This window comes from Pelophylax lessonae (assembly GCF_965119305.1).
Source record: "Pelophylax lessonae genome assembly, chromosome: 3".
Classification (NCBI taxonomy): domain Eukaryota; kingdom Metazoa; phylum Chordata; class Amphibia; order Anura; family Ranidae; genus Pelophylax; species Pelophylax lessonae.
Window position 1 is genome coordinate 365953999 of NC_138770.1, and position 17434 is coordinate 365971432.

Here is a 17434-nt window from a genome sequence, read left to right on the forward strand (position 1 = left end):
TTTTTTCCATTTGGGGTCTCTCCAACACACCATTCAAAATACCCACTACCGTGGTTCTGAGCTCTGGGCCCTTTACGGATTCAGGCAAGCCCCGCAGTCGAATATTATTCCTCCGGCTGCGGTTCTCGCCATCATCCTGCTGCAGCCGCAACCAGGTGACTTGTTTTTGCAACTGTGCTCGTGAACTTTCTAATTCAGAGATTCTGACTTCAAAATCACATTGTACTGACTCTGTATTCACCAATCTGCCTTCAATTTGGTCAACTTTTTGTTTTAAACCACATATTTCCATTTTAATGTCACTCACGATTGCTGCAGCCATATCTTGGATATCCTGTTTCGTCTGGATCAGCTTTACAAACTCACCCCACTCTGCTGTTGATGGTATTTGGGGCTGTTGCGGCATAGTCAGGGACTCTTTGGGCTCTTTGTTCCTTTGTTCCTGCGGTATATCCATTACTAAAGTCTTCCCACCAGAAGAGACCCCAATAGATTGAGTGTTTGTAGCTTTGGGCCCTTTCTGCTGAACTGCCATTCCTGAGTGTGTTTGGCGTTTCTGTGTTTCCTTGGTCCCAACAGTGCTTCGTGATGCCAATATATGAGGTAATGTCTGTCCTTCTCTCTAGGGCTTGTTTCTGCTCCGGGCTGGCTGCTTGAGTCATATATACAGGGGAGACCAGCGACCTCCGCATCTACTGTCCCAGATGGCACTCGACCCCGGCTCTCCTCCTCCACAGCCCCTCAGCCCTGCGCCGACCCGCACGGTCTTTCACCCTATGCTGTACCTCTCTCACTCTGAGGCAGGGTCCCGCACATTCAGCGTATGACCGCCTGCTTCCTTGCCACCACTGCTGCTTTATGGCTCCCCAAGCCTGGATTTCCCTATTACCGTCCTCCGTGAGCCTCGGGCCCCGCTCTGCACCTAGCGGGGGAGGGGGGGGGGAGCCGACTCACTCACTGCACGGCGCTCTCTTCCACCAAGCAGAGCTCCTCACTGCTCGGCCTCTCACGGAGCCATTGACGAACCACGCCCACTCCCTTGCTAGATCCAGAGATTTATGTTTTTCAAGTTGCTTAGCCAACTCCCTTCACTATCACAACTGTCCTTGACTTTGCAGCCAGTCAGAATTTGTTTCAGAACTATTTTCAGCCCCACAAAGACTGTGGAGATCTCTTCAAAAACTAGTTTAACTGCTGGTTCAATCACAAGGAATGAGTGGACCAGTTAAAGCTGAACTCCCATCTTTTTGTAGCGTTTACCACCTTAGTGAGGGATATACCTGTACATATTAGTGAGGGACATAGTTTGGTCCAAGCTGGCTCAAACTAACTATGTAAAGTCTAATAAAAGATTGAGTTCAGCTTTTAGGATCTCAATGTAACTTTCCTACCCTATTCAAGGCAGTTTAAATAGCAAGTGTACCTAATACCGTAGTATGTGGCTAAGTAACATACTGTAGATATTAAACATTTGTATTGATCTATGCATGCAAAAAGATTTGCACCCTTCTTGTTTGGGAATTGGCACGCACATATTTTCTTGTAATGTGCCACATTGTTGGCTTTGCTACAAATCTCAATGTGATATATCCCTTATGTGAGTCCTACATTTAATTGCTTCTTTGTACTTCCAGCTGACTATTTTAATGAAGGTCTTAAGGATCCAGAAGATGGCAGGAAGCGTTTTGAGAGCTGCCAGTTGCTATGGCAGCAGATGAAATTACAGACAGAGGTCAGTGGAATTCATTATTACTTAAAGTGTATTAGGTGTGCTCTTGATAAACCCTTGACTTTTTTTTTCGACCTTTTGGAAAGTGTGGTAAAAGCTTTCTCTTGTAAGAGTATGAAAAGCAGCATACTTTGTCAGTGTGAGAAAACCACATTAGAAAGTTTAGTAATTTTTCTGAAATGTAGAAGTAAATTAGACTGAGAAGACAGGTAAAGGATGCAGGAACTGTCTTTTTTTTAAATGATTTAAATAAATGCAAAGATTGATTGAAAACCATAAGAATACATATTTTTTTACTGTGGTCAAAAAAACCTTTCATGTGAACATTTCAGAGTAATTTAAACAAATTATAATAATCCTGACTTCCATTCCAGGTAAAGTATAACTAAAGGCAAAACTTTTTTTCTCTTTTGTTCATTAACGGATACAGCTCCAGAATCTTCTTGACCTTTGGGTTATGTTGTCCCCTTACAGGAGTAGGACACTAGACAGGAAAAAGCTTTACCATGCCTATGGAGCAGTCCCAGGGGGTATACTCCCACTTCCTGCTATAAGCATTCAGCTTTTTTCTACCTAGTCAGGAGTAAAGTTCCTCTTTTGGGATTTTTGGTCCTAGCATTTTTTTCTTTTTTAAACAAATATTTTATTTTTTTCCTCTTCTGTTATTTTCTGTTTCTGTGAGAACTATAATCACCTGCTGGACTGGGCGACGGACTGGATCTACTAGATCCTTACGACCTTAGCAGTCTGGCCAGCGAGCACATGCAGACCTCAGCTCTGCGCTAGGTCGGCCACGACGTAGCCCAACTGGACGGGGGCTGGCCTGTGAGTTAAACGTCTTGCGAGGAAGTATACGACCTGGTCCAGGCCTGAGTTGCAGTGTGCCTCCTTGTCCGCAGCACCCCCATGATCCGCTTTAACTTTAGCACCTGATTCGGTCCGGCTACAAGATCGAGTTTTGGGCTTATCCTCCAGAGAGGTTCTTTCCTTCCAGCTTGCGTTTATCCTCAGACCGTCGGCCTGCGAGGTCTCTTCGTGGCGGTGGAAGACTTGCTACTACAAGGGGTGATTTTTCTGGTTCCAGAATCAAAATGTTTTCAAGGATTTTCTTCAAACCAGTTTACAGTTTCCAGGAAGGAAGACAAGGTACCAATCCTGAACCTCATAGCTCTGAACCTCTTTGTGCGGGTACGGAAGTTCCGAATAAAGTCCATTCGTAAGGTAGTGGCATCACTGCATCAAGGGGATCTTCTGCCCTCTATCGATATCAAGGACGCTCCCCTCTATATTCTGATATGTCAGTCATATGCGCTTCCTCTGCTTGCCGTGGGCGAGGAGCATTATTAATTTGTGGAATTACCCTTTGGTCTCGCCTCAGCTCCTCGGGTCTTAATAAAGTGTTGGCCCTGGCGTTGGCATTGTTGCACCAGTGGGGATTGTGGTACTGGAGTACCTGGACGATCATCTTCTGCGAGCAGAGTCTGACTGCTCTGACGGACAACCTAGAGATTACTATGCATACTCTGCAGAAGTTCGGTTGGAAATTGAATTTCCAGGAATCTGCTTTGGTTCCGTCCACCAAGTTGGACTATCTGGGTTTGCCTCAGCCAGGGTGTTTCTCCTATAGGACTAGCTCCCAAAGCTGCAAGATGCAATTCGGCTCCTGTTGTCCAGCAGGTTGTTTGTCTCTCAGGACTTGCATGCGGTTGCTGGGCCTGATGGTTTCTACTGTTTGAGGCGGTTTCATTTGCACAGTTCCTCACGAGACGTCTACAAATGGATATTCTTGCTAGCTGGGACAAGAATCCACAGTCTCTAGACAATCTGATCCTGTTGAGCCGGGGTACGAGAGAGTCCCTGATTTGCTGGCTTCTCTCTCAGGCGCTTCGACAGGGAAAAGCTCTTTCCCCTGTACTGAATGGTGGCCACCACAGTTGGACAAGGCCACGGCCGTGGCTTATGTCAATCACCAAGGGGGGATATGAAGTGTCCTGGCGGCTCGGGAGGTAGCCGACATTCTAAGGTGGGCAGAATACTTTGTTCCAGCCCTCTCTCCTGTGCATATTCCAGGGGTAGAAAATTGGCAGGTGGATTATCTCAGTCAGGCATTGGAACAGGGAGAATGGTCACTTCATCCAGAGGAGTTTCATCAGTTGTGTCTCCGGTGGGGAACTCCCAGGGTGGACCTGTTGGCCTCTCGTCTCAACAGGAAGGTGCAGAGGTCTGTGGCACGGTCTCGGTATCCTCTGGCCAATGCCACAGACACACACTGGTGGCTCCTTGGGTTCAGTATCGTCTGGGATACGCCTTTCCCTCTCTAAAAACTTCTGCCAAGACTCCTGCGAAGGATCGAGGCAGAAGGGATTCCAGCCATCCTAGTGGCTCCAGACTGGCCTCACTGGTCTTGATCTGTTGGCCAAGGGCCAATCTTCCATTTTGCTTTATAGTCGCTGGCTTTAATGGCTTGTCTGAATCGGTGATTCCCACGCTGCTAAAAGCTAGCAAATCTACCTCTAGGAAGATTTACCATCGTGTTTGGAAAGTGTACATTGTCTGGTGTGAATCTCTTTGGGTTCGCCCCTGCTCCTTTTCAGTGGCTCGGAGTTTGGCTTGCTCCACGAGATGTTGAGCAGCATCTGGGCTTGGGTACCATCAATGGCCAGGTTTCGGCCTTGGCAGTTTTCTTTCAACGTCCTTTGGCTACGCTTTCTTTGATTCAAACCTTTTATTCTGGGGGTTCCCCACTTGGCTCCTCCGTGAGACCTCAATTTGGTGCTGTATGACATGTATCCGGAAACCGCCTTTTGAAAATATTCGTGGGATTCCACTGCTTATATTGTCCCAGAAGGTGGCCTTCTTGGTGGGCTATTGCTTCTGCCACAGGATGTCGGAGTGGGCAGCGTTGGCAGCTTCGCCCCGGTCAGTCGTTAAGGTTGTTTGTTTTTGGTTTTCATCTGCATGAAGACATGGTGTTGCCTTGCCTGTGTCCTAAGCCTATGCATCCTAAGGAGATTGCCTTGTATTCTTTGGATTTGGTCAGGGCGATCAGGGTGTATCTAGTGGCTATCGAGTCGTTTAGGAAATCAGACTCACTATTTGTACTTGCAGATGGACCCTGAAAAGGGTTGGCCGTGTCTGCCGCAACCGTTTTCGGATGGGTCAGACAGACGGTGGTGCAGGCCTGTTCAATTAAGGGTCAGGTTCCTCCTTTTCCCTGTTAAGGCGCATTTCTACTCGGTCGCTTAGTGCCTTTTGGGCCTTCCGTCATCAGACGCCAGTGATGCAGGTTTGCCTGTGCACATTTTCACAAAATTTTACAAAGTTGACATCTGCAAATGGTGCTTTTGGCCGCAAGGTTTTGCAGGCTGCTGTTTAGGAGGACCTGGTCCTCTTTGAGGGTGTATTGTTTTCAGATGAGCTCCAGTTGTTCCTGGTTGAACTCCATCTTACCTGGTTGGCTAGATTTAGTCTTTGGGGATTTTTTTCTGCTGTGTTTTTTCCCACCCCTCATGTTTAACATGGCTTTGGAACATCCCAATGGTTAAGAAGATTCTGGAGCTGTTCTGGAGCTGTGCCTGTCAGAGAACGAAAGAGAAAATTAGATTTCTCTTACGTCCTCCGACAGTCGCCGCCACCTCTAAGTCTTCCGCTCCGCAGGAGTAGCTAGGCATAAAGACTTAGTCAAAAGAACAAAGGCATTTGCATATACACACCCATGGGGGCTGTCCCATCTGGTCAATACCCCCCTGCAGTGACCACTCCCAACTCAGTTTTAATCTGCCTAGCGTCAGGAGTAGTTAGGCTTCCCTGTGCTGGGGCTACAGTCTCAGTCTATCTAATCTTTTTTTATTTGATTTCTTTTGAAAATGTCAGTTTTCTCTTACGTTACTAGCTGTTTATTTTGTCAGCTTTAGTTTTAGTCGATTCTTCGGATGAAGATGGATCATGCGGTGCTGGGATTCGGACCGACCGCCCTGGTTCTCCAGGGCAGAGGGTCAGATGGACCCCCCAGCCCGCCATCGAGCGTTCGGCTATGGTTCGCCCTGGCACTATGAATGACCCATCCCTGTTCGCAGCAGGGATGCAGCTGTGAGGTGGCTACCTCACAGGACACATCTGCGATGCTGCAGTGTCATGTCCCTGGCAAATGGCACTCCCTGTCATGTGAGGACAGCAGCTTTCCGTTCATAGAGGCACCCCACGCCATCTGGTACAGGTAAGTACTTCTGTGTGGGGCCTCTGTCTGGGGTGGCAGTCCTGTTTTGCTGTGTGTCCCCCATGTCTGTACCTGTGTGACTCCCTGATGCGGTCCTTGTGGGGATCGTTTGTGCATGCGCTGCGGTGCAGTATGTTGTTGGGGGTCCCCTTCCCTGTGTCACTTCGGTGCTTGTTGGGGGTGCAGACTGTGTGTGTGGCGGCCACAGCGGGGTAAATCCGCGCCGTCCGCCATTTTAGGTATGGGCAGGCATGTTTGGCTTCTCTATGGGCAATCTACATGCTGTTTTTGGCGCCATCCGCCGCCATTTTGCGGTAGCCGAACGATCGTTCCGACCGCATGTCCGGCGGCCATTTTGGCGGAGCCTCCCATGCAATCCTATGGGGCAGCCATTTTCCCTGGGTCATGCAGCCTATAAGTTCAGCCTACTCTAGCAGCACCTTTTCCTCTGAAGCAGGACACTCGGTGGCAACACTCTGCGGGGCTCTGCAGGTTATTGCTCTCAATATCTTTCTGTATTGTCATTTCTGGCTCAGTTTTTTTCTCTCCTGTGTGGGGGTCTTTGTCACTGTAGCTGAAGCGGTGGGCTGCGCACTCCGCGGCGCTCTTAAAGGGACAGTACTACTTATTGCACTGTTGTTTTTTGTCACCTTGAGCAAAGGATTCTCAGGACAGCAAATTCCCCCCAGCTTCTCCTGTGGCCCCTCTGAGACCTGATTTGGCCGCTGTAGTGGCAACCTTGGCGTCCAACATGGAAATGCTGATGGTTGAACGTGCTGCTAAAAAGAGGCCCAAATTGTCTCTCTCCTCTGATTCAGATGGTGATATGGCTGCTGCAAGCGTGCCCTTTTCAGGGTCTCGCTCATCCTTGGACCTGTTGGGGTCTGAGGGGGAGGCAGAGGTGGAAGGGGTTGATACCTCTTCCCCGGGGTCGCCTTAAGAGCGGGCGACCATTGATGAATGAATTGTTTCTGTTAAGGAAACACTACATTTGGAGGATGAGCCCTGTCCTCCGGGCATTGTGTCCTCATTTGGGACGCACAGGACCCGCAAGTCGGCGCAGGTTTTTCCCTGTCCAGCTGAGTTTCATTACACTGTTAATGAAATGTGGCGCACGTTAAAACGTCCATTCCTTGTGCCTAGTCGGTTCAAATTGCTTTATCCTTTTGCACCGGCTACGGAATCTCGATGGTGTGTGCCTCCACAGGTAGATCACACTGTGGCCGTGTTGAACAAGGCTACCTTGGTTCCTTCTGAGGATACCCTGGTTTCTGGGATCCCACGGATCGATGGTTGGAGTCTCTGGCCCGCCATTCCTATACGGTGGCGGGCTCGTTGCTCAGACCCGTTTTCGCGTCCGTTTTGGTGGCTCAGGCGGTGGCTGATTGGACTAAGGTGCTAAGGAGCAACCTCGTGTCTGATGATGTTCCGCCTGCCCGGCTGGAAATGGTGGATCAAATCCACCAGGGAATCATGTATCTGTGTGATGCGGCCTTGAATGAGGCCCCTTTTAGTAGCATGCCTCTCTAGTGTCTCGGTACTTAACCAGCGACTGATATGGCTGAAGAGCTGGTCGGCTGACCAGTCCTCGCGGAAAACAGTTGTTGATTTTCCCTATGCTGGCTCTCGCCTTTTTTGGCGAGGCGTTGGATACCCTGGTAAAAGGCGTCACGGGGGGCAAGAGGACCATGCTGCCCCAGAACCCGAAGAACAAGTCCTTTTGTGGCAAGCGAGGTTCTGCGCCTAGATCCACTCAGGGGTCCTTTCGTGCCTTTCGGAACCAATCCAAGGGCAAGCCCTTCAAGGCCCAGGGCAGTCAGAAGAAGCCCTGGGCGGGCAAGCAGAAGTCCGGCAATGCCGGCTCGGCGGGTCAATCCTCCTCTGCCTGAAGGGGCGCCCTCACCCATTTCAGGGATGGGGAGACGTTTTCGCGGTTTCCTCCAACCTTGGCTGCTCCGGATATCGGACAGGTGGGTTCTGGAAATCGTTTGATCGGGATACAAGATCGAATTCCTTTCCTGGCCGGCGGACAGATTCTTTCCCTCAAATCTTCAGTTGCCTCCGGGGCGTCTGCAGGACCTGCATCAAGCGGTGCAGGACCTTCTTGCTCAGGGGGTCATAGTCCCAGTGCCTTATCGGGACAGGTTTCGGGGGTTTTATTTGAATCTGTTCACTGTGCCCAGAAAGGAGGGCAAAGTGCGTCCTATTCTGGACCTGAAAGCGCTGAACCGCTTCGTGCGTGTTCGGAAGTTCCATATGGAGTCTCTCCGTTCGGTGGTGGCCTCCTTGAGTCCAGGAGAATTCCTGGCCTCGATAGATCTGAAAGATGCGTACCCGCACATCCCCATTTTCGAGGGTCATTAGCGGTACCTTCGTTTTGCTATCGCAGAGGACCACTACCAGTTTGTGGCGTTACCTTTCGGACTCGCCTCGGCACCAAGGGTTTTTACTAAAGTGTTGGCGCCGGTTCTGGGCCTGCTGAGGGCTCAGGGCATTGCAGTCTTGGGTTACCTGGACGATCTAATTCTGAGATCGCGTGCCAGCCAGGACCTAGTGCGCGATCTGTCCACCACGGCGCAGACGCTACAGGAGTTCGGATGGACCATCAACGTTCAGAAATCGACGTTGTCTCCATCGGTTCGTCTTCCCTATCTGGGAATGATTCTGGACTCTGCTCAGGCAAAGATGTTCTTGCCGGAGGACAAGCTCCGGACTTTGCGGGACGAGATCAGGTCCCTCAGGGACAGCCCGTCCTCGTCACTCAGGGCCTGTATGCGGGGCCTGGGGTTGATGGTTTCGGCCTTCGAGGTGATACCCTTTGCTCAGTTTCACACGCGGGCTCTCCAAGCGGAGATCCTGGACAGGTGGGACAGACTGCCTCAGTCCCTGGATCTGTGTGTCTCCTTGAGTCGTCAGACCAGATTGGCTCTTCTGTGGTGGCTCCAGTCCCCGTCGGTGGCGGAAGGCAAGTCCTTCCGTCCGTTGGTGTGGACGGTGATTACCACGGATGCCAGCCTGTTGGGCTGGGGTGGAGTCCTGGGCAACCTGTCTGCCCAGGGCACTTGGTCGGAGGAGGAGTCCTCCCTCCCGATAAATGTGCTGGAATTGCGAGCGCTAAAACTGTCTCTTCCAGTGATCGGACCGTCTTTGGGGCCGTCCTGTCCGGGTACAGACGGACAATGCTACTGCGGTGGCTTACATCAACCATCAAGGAGGCACCAGGAGTGCTCGGGCGGCCCGGGAGGTGTCCGACATTCTGTCTTGGGCCGAGACTCATGTCCCGGCGATCTCGGCAGTTCACATTCCGGGTGTGGAGAATTGGCAGGCCGACTATCTGAGCCGCCAGACCCTGGACCCTGGTCCCTACACCCGGAGGTCTTCCAAATGCTGTGTGCGAGGTGGGGATCCCCGGACGTGGATCTGTTCGCATCCCGGCTAAATCGAAAGGTGGAAAGGTTCGTGGCAAGAACGCGCAATCCGCTGGCGGACGCCTCGGATGCGTTGGTAGCCCCTTGGCATCAGTATCGTCTGATGTATGCCTTTCCCCCGATTCAGTTGCTATCCAGGTTCCTCCGCAGGTTAGTCTCGGAACAGCACCTGGTGATTCTGGTGGCTCCGGACTGGCCACGCCGGTCCTGGTACGCCGACGTTGTTCACCTGGCAGTGGCGCCTCCGTGGCGTCTGCCTCTGCGGGAAGATCTCCTGTCTCAGGGTTTGATCTTCCATCCTGCTTTACAGTCGCTGGCTTTACCGGCCTGGCTGTTGAGACCCAGGTCCTGAAGGACAGGGGTCTCTCCTCTGAGGTCATCCCTACCCTTGTCAAGGCTAGAAAAACCTCCTCTGGTAAAATCTATTACCGTACCTGGAAGGCTTATTTCGCCTGGTGTAAGTCCAGGGGGTTCTCCCCTCGCTCGTACTCGGTGTCGAGAGTGTTGGCCTTCCTCCAGTCTGGTGTGGACCAGCGCCTGGCGCTCGCCACGATCAAGGGCCAGGTGTCCGCACTGGCTATACTTTTCCCACTCCCTGTGGCGTCTCATTCCCTGGTTCGCACCTTCATTCAAGGTGTGCGACATTTGGCTCCTCCCAGGAAGGAGCCCTTACCTCCAAGGGACTTGAACTTGGTTCTGTCTGTGTTACAGCGTGCTCCCTTTGAAAACATTCGGGAAATATCGTTGTCTCTGCTGTCTAAGAAGATTGCCTTTTTGGTGGCGATCACTTCGGCTCACAGGGTGTCAGAACTGGCAGCGTTATCTTGCCGTTCTCCGTACTTGGTGATTCACCGGGATAAGGTGGTTTTGCGTCCGCATCCCTCCTTTCTTCCTAAGGTGGTCTCTGAGTTCCAAATTAATGAGGACATTGTCCTACCTTCGCTTTGTACAAAGCCTAAGCATCCTAAGGAGGTTGCTCTGCATTCTTTGGATGTTGTCAGGGCGATCAGGGTTTACCTGTCGTCTACGGAATCTTTTCGGAAGACAGATTCCCTCTTTGTCCTTCCTGAAGGGCATGGCTGCATCCGCAGCGACTATTGCCAAATGGATCAGACAGACCATTGAACAGGCTTATGCTTTGAAGGAACGGATTCCACCCTTCCCTGTTATGGCGCACTCTACCAGATCTGTGAGTGCGTCCTGGGCCTATTGGCATCGGGCCTCGGTGGCCCTGGTGTGCAAGGCTGCGACTTGGTCGTCGGTGCACACCTTTTCCAAATTCTACAAGGTAGATGTTCTGGCATCAGCTGATGCCTCCTTTGGCCGCAATGTTCTTAGTGCGACAGTGCCATGAAGGACCCTTGTTTTCTGGGTCCCTGGCTGTTGGTATTTGCTTTCCTGAGCTGTTGCTCCTGTTGAGCATTGTTTTTCTGTTGCCCAGAGGTTCTCTTACTGTGCATGTAAGGTTCCTTTCTCTGATGTGGGTACTGCGTTGCCTTTTCTACGGTTGCGTCTCCCACCCCTCATGTCTATACTGCTTTGGGACATCCCAACAGTGATGACTTAGAGGTGGCGGCGACTGTCGGAGGACGTAAGAGAAAACGGAATTTTTGTAAAATCTTACCTGTAAAATTCCTTTCTCTGAGTCCTCCGACAGTCACCGCCCCCACCCCTCTTTTGGGGTTCTTATTACCTACTGCTATGCTACCAAACTGAGTTGGGAGTGGTCACTGCAGGGGGGTATTGACCAGATGGGACAGCCCCCATGGGTGTGTATATGCAAATGCCTTTGTTCTTTTGACTAAGTCTTTATGCCTAGCTACTCCTGCGGAGCGGAAGTCAATACCCAACAGTGATGACATAGAGGTGGCGGCGACTGTCGGAGGACTCGGAGAAAGGAATTTTACAGGTAAGATTTTACAAAAATTCAGTTTTTCTTCTTACCGTAAAATACTTTTCTCTGATGTTCATTGACAAACACAGCACCCACCGCTCTATTAAGTTGGGTTATTTTTCTTCTGACACTGCTTGCAACAAAACTGAATGCCTATAGCAGTTGTAAAGCTTTTTCCTGCTTAGTGTTCTACTCCCGTAGGTAGTTAAGGCGTTCCTGGAGCTGTGTCCGTCAATGAACATCAGAGAAAAGGATTTTACGGTAGGAAAAAAATCCAATTTTTCTTTTTTTTTTTTTTACAGCTTTGGATAGTGTGGAGAAGGATTAAAACATCTGTTTTTATTGCTTTCTGTGCCCTCTCTATTTGACTTGTTTACCGTTATCATTGAAAGTGAAAGTAAAAGAAAATCACAAATTTTGGGTTGTCCCCAGAAAAATAAAAGAGGAGTAAAGGTGTGTAAGCATATAGCAGAGTACAATTATTCTTCATTGTCAGTATTGTAATATTCTTATTCAAACTTATGGCGCCCATGTACAAGGGGCCAAACGAGTAAACATGCGAGTAAATTACTGCACTCAATGCTCTGTATTTCTGATCTTTACGCAGCTGTGTGCAATTCCCATAGGCAAGAATGTAATTTCAGATCTGTAAAAAACTGTGCAACAGGCCTTAATGTGTTGGGCAACATGCTTCCTTTTTCTTTTTTTTTTTTGTTTATGGTAATTTTAAGTTTTATTGTAAAGGCTTTAAACTTATAATGTGTACCAGGCATAACACTTCAAACGGTTTGTCTTCTGTTCAAAATGGTGCAATTTTTTTGGTCTTTCAATATTTTTTCAAAGTTAGGGCCTTTTTTGTCATGTGCTAGTGTGAAGAAAAAACAGTTTAAAATACATATATACAGTGGGTACGGAAAGTATTCAGACCCCCTTAAATTTTTCACTCTTTGTTATATTGCAGCCATTTGCTAAAATCATTTAAGTTCATTCTTCTTCCTCATGAATGTACACATAGCACCCCATACTGGCAGAAAAACACAGAATTGTTGACATTGTTGCAGATTTATTAAAAAAGAAAAACTGAAATATCACATGGTCCTAAGTATTCAGACCCTTTGCTTTGACACTCATATATTTAACTCAGGTGCTTTCCATTTCTTCTGATCATCCTTGAGATGGTTCTACACCTTCATTTGAGTCCAGCTGTGTTTGATTATACTGATTGGACTTGATTAGGAAAGCCACACACCTGTCTATATAAGACCTTCCAGATCACAATGCATGTCAGAGCAAATGAGAATCATGAGGTCAAAGGAACTGCCTGAAGAGCTCAGAGACAGAATTGTGGCAAGGCACAGATCTGGCCAAGGTTACAAAAAGATTTCTGCTACACTTAGGGTTCCTAAGAGCACAGTGGCCTCCATAATCCTCAAATGGAAGACGTTTGGGACGACCAGAACGCTTCCTAGAGCTGGCCGTCCGGCCAAACTGAGCTATCGGGGGAGAAGAGCCTTGGTGAGAGAGGTAAAGAAGAACCCAAAGATCACTGTGGCTGAGCTCCAGAGATGCAGTCAGGAGATAGGAGAAAGTTGTAGAAAGTCAACCATCACTGCAGCCCTCCACCAGTCGGGGCTTTATGGCAGAGTGGCCCCACGGAAGCCTCTCCTCAGTGTAAGACACATGAAAGCCCGCATGGAGTTTGCTAAAAAACACCTGAAGGACTCCAAGATGGTGAGAAATAAGATTCTCTGGTCTGATGAGACCAAAATAGAACTTTTTGGCCTTAATTCTAAGCGGTATGTGTGGAGAAAACCAGGCACTGCTCATCACCTGTCCAATACAGTCCCAACAGTGAAGCATGGTGGTGGCAGCATCATGCTGTGGGTGTGTTTTTCAGCTGCAGGGACAGGACGACTGGTTGCAATCGAGGGAAAGATGAATGCGGCCAAGTACAGGGATATCCTGGACAAAAACCTTCTCCAGAGTGCTCTGGACCTCAGACTGGGCCGAAGGTTTACCTTCCAACAAGACAATGACCCTAAGCACACAGCTAAAATAACGAAGGAGTGGCTTCACAACAACTCCGTGACTGTTCTTGAATGGCCCAGCCAGAGCCCTGACTTAAACCCAATTGAGCATCTCTGGAGAGACCTAAAAATGGCTGTCCACCAACGTTTACCATCCAACCTGACAGAACTGGAGAGGATCTGCAAGGAGGAATGGCAGAGGATCCCCAAATCCAGGTGTGAAAGACTTGTTACATCTTTCCCAAAAAGACTCCTGGCTGTATTAGATCAAAAGGGGGCTTCTACTAAATACTGAGCAAAGGGTCTGAATACTTAGAACCATGTGATATTTCAGTTTTTTCTTTTTTAATAAATCTGCAACAATGTCAACAATTCTGTGTTTTTCTGTCAGTATGGGGTGCTATGTGTACATTCATGAGGAAGAAGAATGAACTTAAATGATTTTAGCAAATGGCTGCAATATAACAAAGAGTGAAAAATTTAAGGGGGTCTGAATACTTTCCGTACCCACTGTATATATATATATATATATACACCATTGCTTCTACACCATGTATTTTCCCTATAACGTGGAAAAAAAGGCATAGATAACATTCCTCCTGTCTTTAGAACTATTACAACTCATATTATACTGGCTGTCAGATTGACTATTTGAGACACTTGAAATCCCCTCATATTCCTGACATAACTGAAACTTTAAGATTACTAGTAGTTTGCCTACATTACACTTATAAAGCTATGTTTGCCCTCAGTACTGGCAGACATTCAGTTGTCAATAAACTCTGTCAGTCATGGTCTGCTTGGTATACAGCTTACATTTTTCCATGTGTAAAATATCTCTTTACTGATGTTGGATGGCATCTAGGTTTGTACATTTTTTGGGCCTGACTTTATGGTTTTGTGGAACTCTGCTATTGTTCTTTTCCTATCTTTTGGACTACGTTACATATGACCAGTATGTAATTTACTCTTTTTTTTTTTTTTTCCCCACTTGTACATAGGCAACCACCATTCCAAAAAAAAAAACGAAAAAAAAACAATGCTTCGTCTTTTACATTTTGTTTACAGTATATCACCTTAAAAAAAAAAATAATAGTTTCTTGCATTTCTTAAAAAAAAAAAAAAAAAGTATATAATTTTAAATATGGCATCAAAAGAAAATACTATCTGTCCCCCCCAAAAAAAAACAATATCAAGATTAGCTAGGTTGACTGCAGAACAAAGCAGCTATTATACAAGTTCAAAACCTGAAAAAAGCCCTGTGACTCAAAGGGGTTTGCATTTTATTAAAGGTGCTGGAACTCAATTGGTTACATTTATTTTTAACGTATGGAATCTAATAGTGGATAAACATAATCTCTGGCCTAGAAAGGTAATTAACTTGATATTTCATTTCATCCAGCAACTGCAAGAAGAACTCAACAGAAAACTTTTTGACAACTTAATATCTTTTCTGAAGAAGTCGCACTTAGATTTTCATGATAAAAGAAATGGTTGGAGCTGTAGAGTGAAATCTACTGAAATCCCTACTGCTGCTCTTCTACTAGGTAGGTTACTCTTCTCTTAAGTTATTCTTATTAATAATTCCACTGAGTTCATTTGACATTTATGTTTTGTGTCATTTTAAAAAAAGGATTGAGGTTTTGATGAATTTATAGACCAAAGTTTTGAAGACATGCTTATTTTTCTGAGAAGTATTTGTGAAATCATAATGTTTTCTATTGTTGTACGTGTACTCTAGGTAGTGCATAATCTTGTATGCCTTTGCCTTTTCCTTTTATCTCTCTACCTTTTTTTTATTTATCCATTTCACCAAATGAATGTCCTTCCATTCTGTGACAATATGCCTTATTTAATAAAAACATAGCATTTACTTTGGTTGCTAAGGGGTTTGGATTTTGCCATAGTTTGTTCACCTACTTAATAAATACACCCACATGTCTATGCTACAGTAAATACTACATTTTATATTTCATAAAAACTGTGCTTTTGGCATGGGAAATAGAACAATATTGTCAGTATATTATATGCTGTTATGCTGCTTTTTCTAAGCAAGCTCAAAGCAATTCCTTACTATATGAGGTTCAGAGCCCATTGTCAGCCTGACAAGTCGCGCTCGGTCGCGGTCCATTGAGTAGTACAGGACCCGTTCTAATAGGAGCGACACAAGTCGCTCCGACTTAGAAAAAGGGTCCTGTACTACTTTGGGGCGACCTCGGAGCGACTTGCATAGACTTCCATTATGTGAAGTCCCTGCAAGTCGCTCAGAAGTCGTGGTGCACGGGATTGACAAGTCGCCTCCCCAAGTCGTGCAGAGTCGTGTCGCCCCAGTGGGAACCGACTCTCAATCCACTGTGTTTAACAAAGATGTTATTGGTTTAAGGAAAAAGAGCATGCTCCTAAACTGAAAATAACACATTTCCTAAAGGATTTGTGTCTTAAATACTAAACCTGTATTTTAAGCAAATATTAATTAGCCTCTATCAGCCACACAGCAGCGCTGAGACTGGGAAAGGGAGGGGCAGTATTAGTAGCCACAAAGGCTCTGCTGCATGTACATTTTGCTGACAGGAGGAGAGAGTGCATTGAACAGAGCTACTACTTCATTGTCTGCAGTTGGGGAGGTGACACCACTGTATTTTATAACTAAGAAGTGGTATTCCTCTCAAGGTTGGGCTGTCTAGCAAAACTGTATGAAACACGAGGGTGTGCAAAATTTTAGCAGATAATACAGTTCACATATGTGTATATTAACTATTTAACTGATTTGCCTCAAGTTAGCAAAAAAGACAAAGCAAAATCCTTCTCCCACTCTTTTTTTTTTTTTTATCCATGCTATAATGCATACCGATATATCGAGGGCTGATATGCACTTTCCCCAATGTATCGGAATCGGCCCCGAATGTTACCAATATTGTCGTGACGTCATTGCGTATGTTGCGCCTCCGCGCACAGGGACAGCTTCTGCCTTCTTAGGCCACCACTCTCAGCCTCGTCTGCACAGGGTGCCAGCCAGCCACCCACCAAAGGGTGTCAGCCACCCCCAAAGGGTGCCAGTCACTCATCACCACAGGGTGCCAGCCAGCCAGTTTTTTTTTTTTTTTTTTAAGCCTTTATTCAATTTGAGTAGTGTCTTTCAAATTTCAATGGAGATGGATGCAGATAGAAAAATTAAACGTGTGGTCTGGGACTATTTCTCATCTCCATCTCCAGGAAAAGAAGCAGCTGTGTGCAACATGTGCACAAACAATGTAAGCATGGGATCAATAACTGCGAAAACCAAAAATACGTCAAATCTTTGGGCCCATCTAAGAGTTCATCATGTTAAATTATATCATGCAGCACAGAAAAAACAAAATTAATCAAAAGGTGAAACATCACTATCCCAGGCAACAATAACAGATATGTTTCAGAAAAAAAAAACAGGTGGCTAAAATCGAATGGAAGATCCCAACTGCTGAACAGAGTAATGACAGAGATGAAGCTCACTCATAACCAGCCATTTACAATTGTGTACCTTGGCTCAACAATAATTGAGCCAAGGTCCACACTGAAGAGTGACAAGTATTATCAAAACAAAATCCTGAAAAAATTCACCAAAAGTTTGTTGAAAAAGTAAAGGCTGTGCTGAAAGCACACACCCTCCAACTTGTGGTAAATGATGGTCTGTCAAACCAGAGAGCTTTGTTTGACATAATTAGCATGCTGAAGAGGTGCGCAGGCCATTTCCACCATTCAATCCTTGCCAAGCAGCTACTGAGGTGCATTCAGGAAGACCTTGGCCTACTCAAAAACAACTTGATTAACGCTGTTCCAACATGATGGAACTCAACACTTCACATGCTGCAAAGATTGCTGGAGCAGAAGCGAGCTCTTACCATATATTCAGGTGAATATGGAGGATATTCTTGTCCTGCTGATCCGTGGGACATTGTAGCCAATGTCATTGAGACCCTCCTCCCCATAGAGGAAGTGACACTAAAGGTGAGTCATTACAACTCATCTGTGTCATCTGTCATCCCATGTGTGAGCGTGCAGAAGATGCTTCTTGAAGAGAATGAAGGACCCAACACACGTGGCACTAAAACATGTAGGCAGGCCATGAGGGACAGCCTCGCCAAACGTTTTGAGAAGCATGAA

General features: G+C 47.0%; 1 protein-coding gene across 1 annotated transcript in view; it reads left to right on the plus strand.

The window, feature by feature from the left end:
* Window positions 1–17434, plus strand: part of ORC3 (origin recognition complex subunit 3) — a 248159-nt gene that overhangs the window by 24750 nt on the left and 205975 nt on the right. Inside the window, exons 3-4 of the mRNA XM_082252390.1 lie at window positions 1635–1732; window positions 14697–14841. Of these exons, the coding sequence (XP_082108516.1) occupies window positions 1635–1732; window positions 14697–14841 (243 nt within the window). The remainder of the gene's footprint in view (window positions 1–1634; window positions 1733–14696; window positions 14842–17434) is intronic.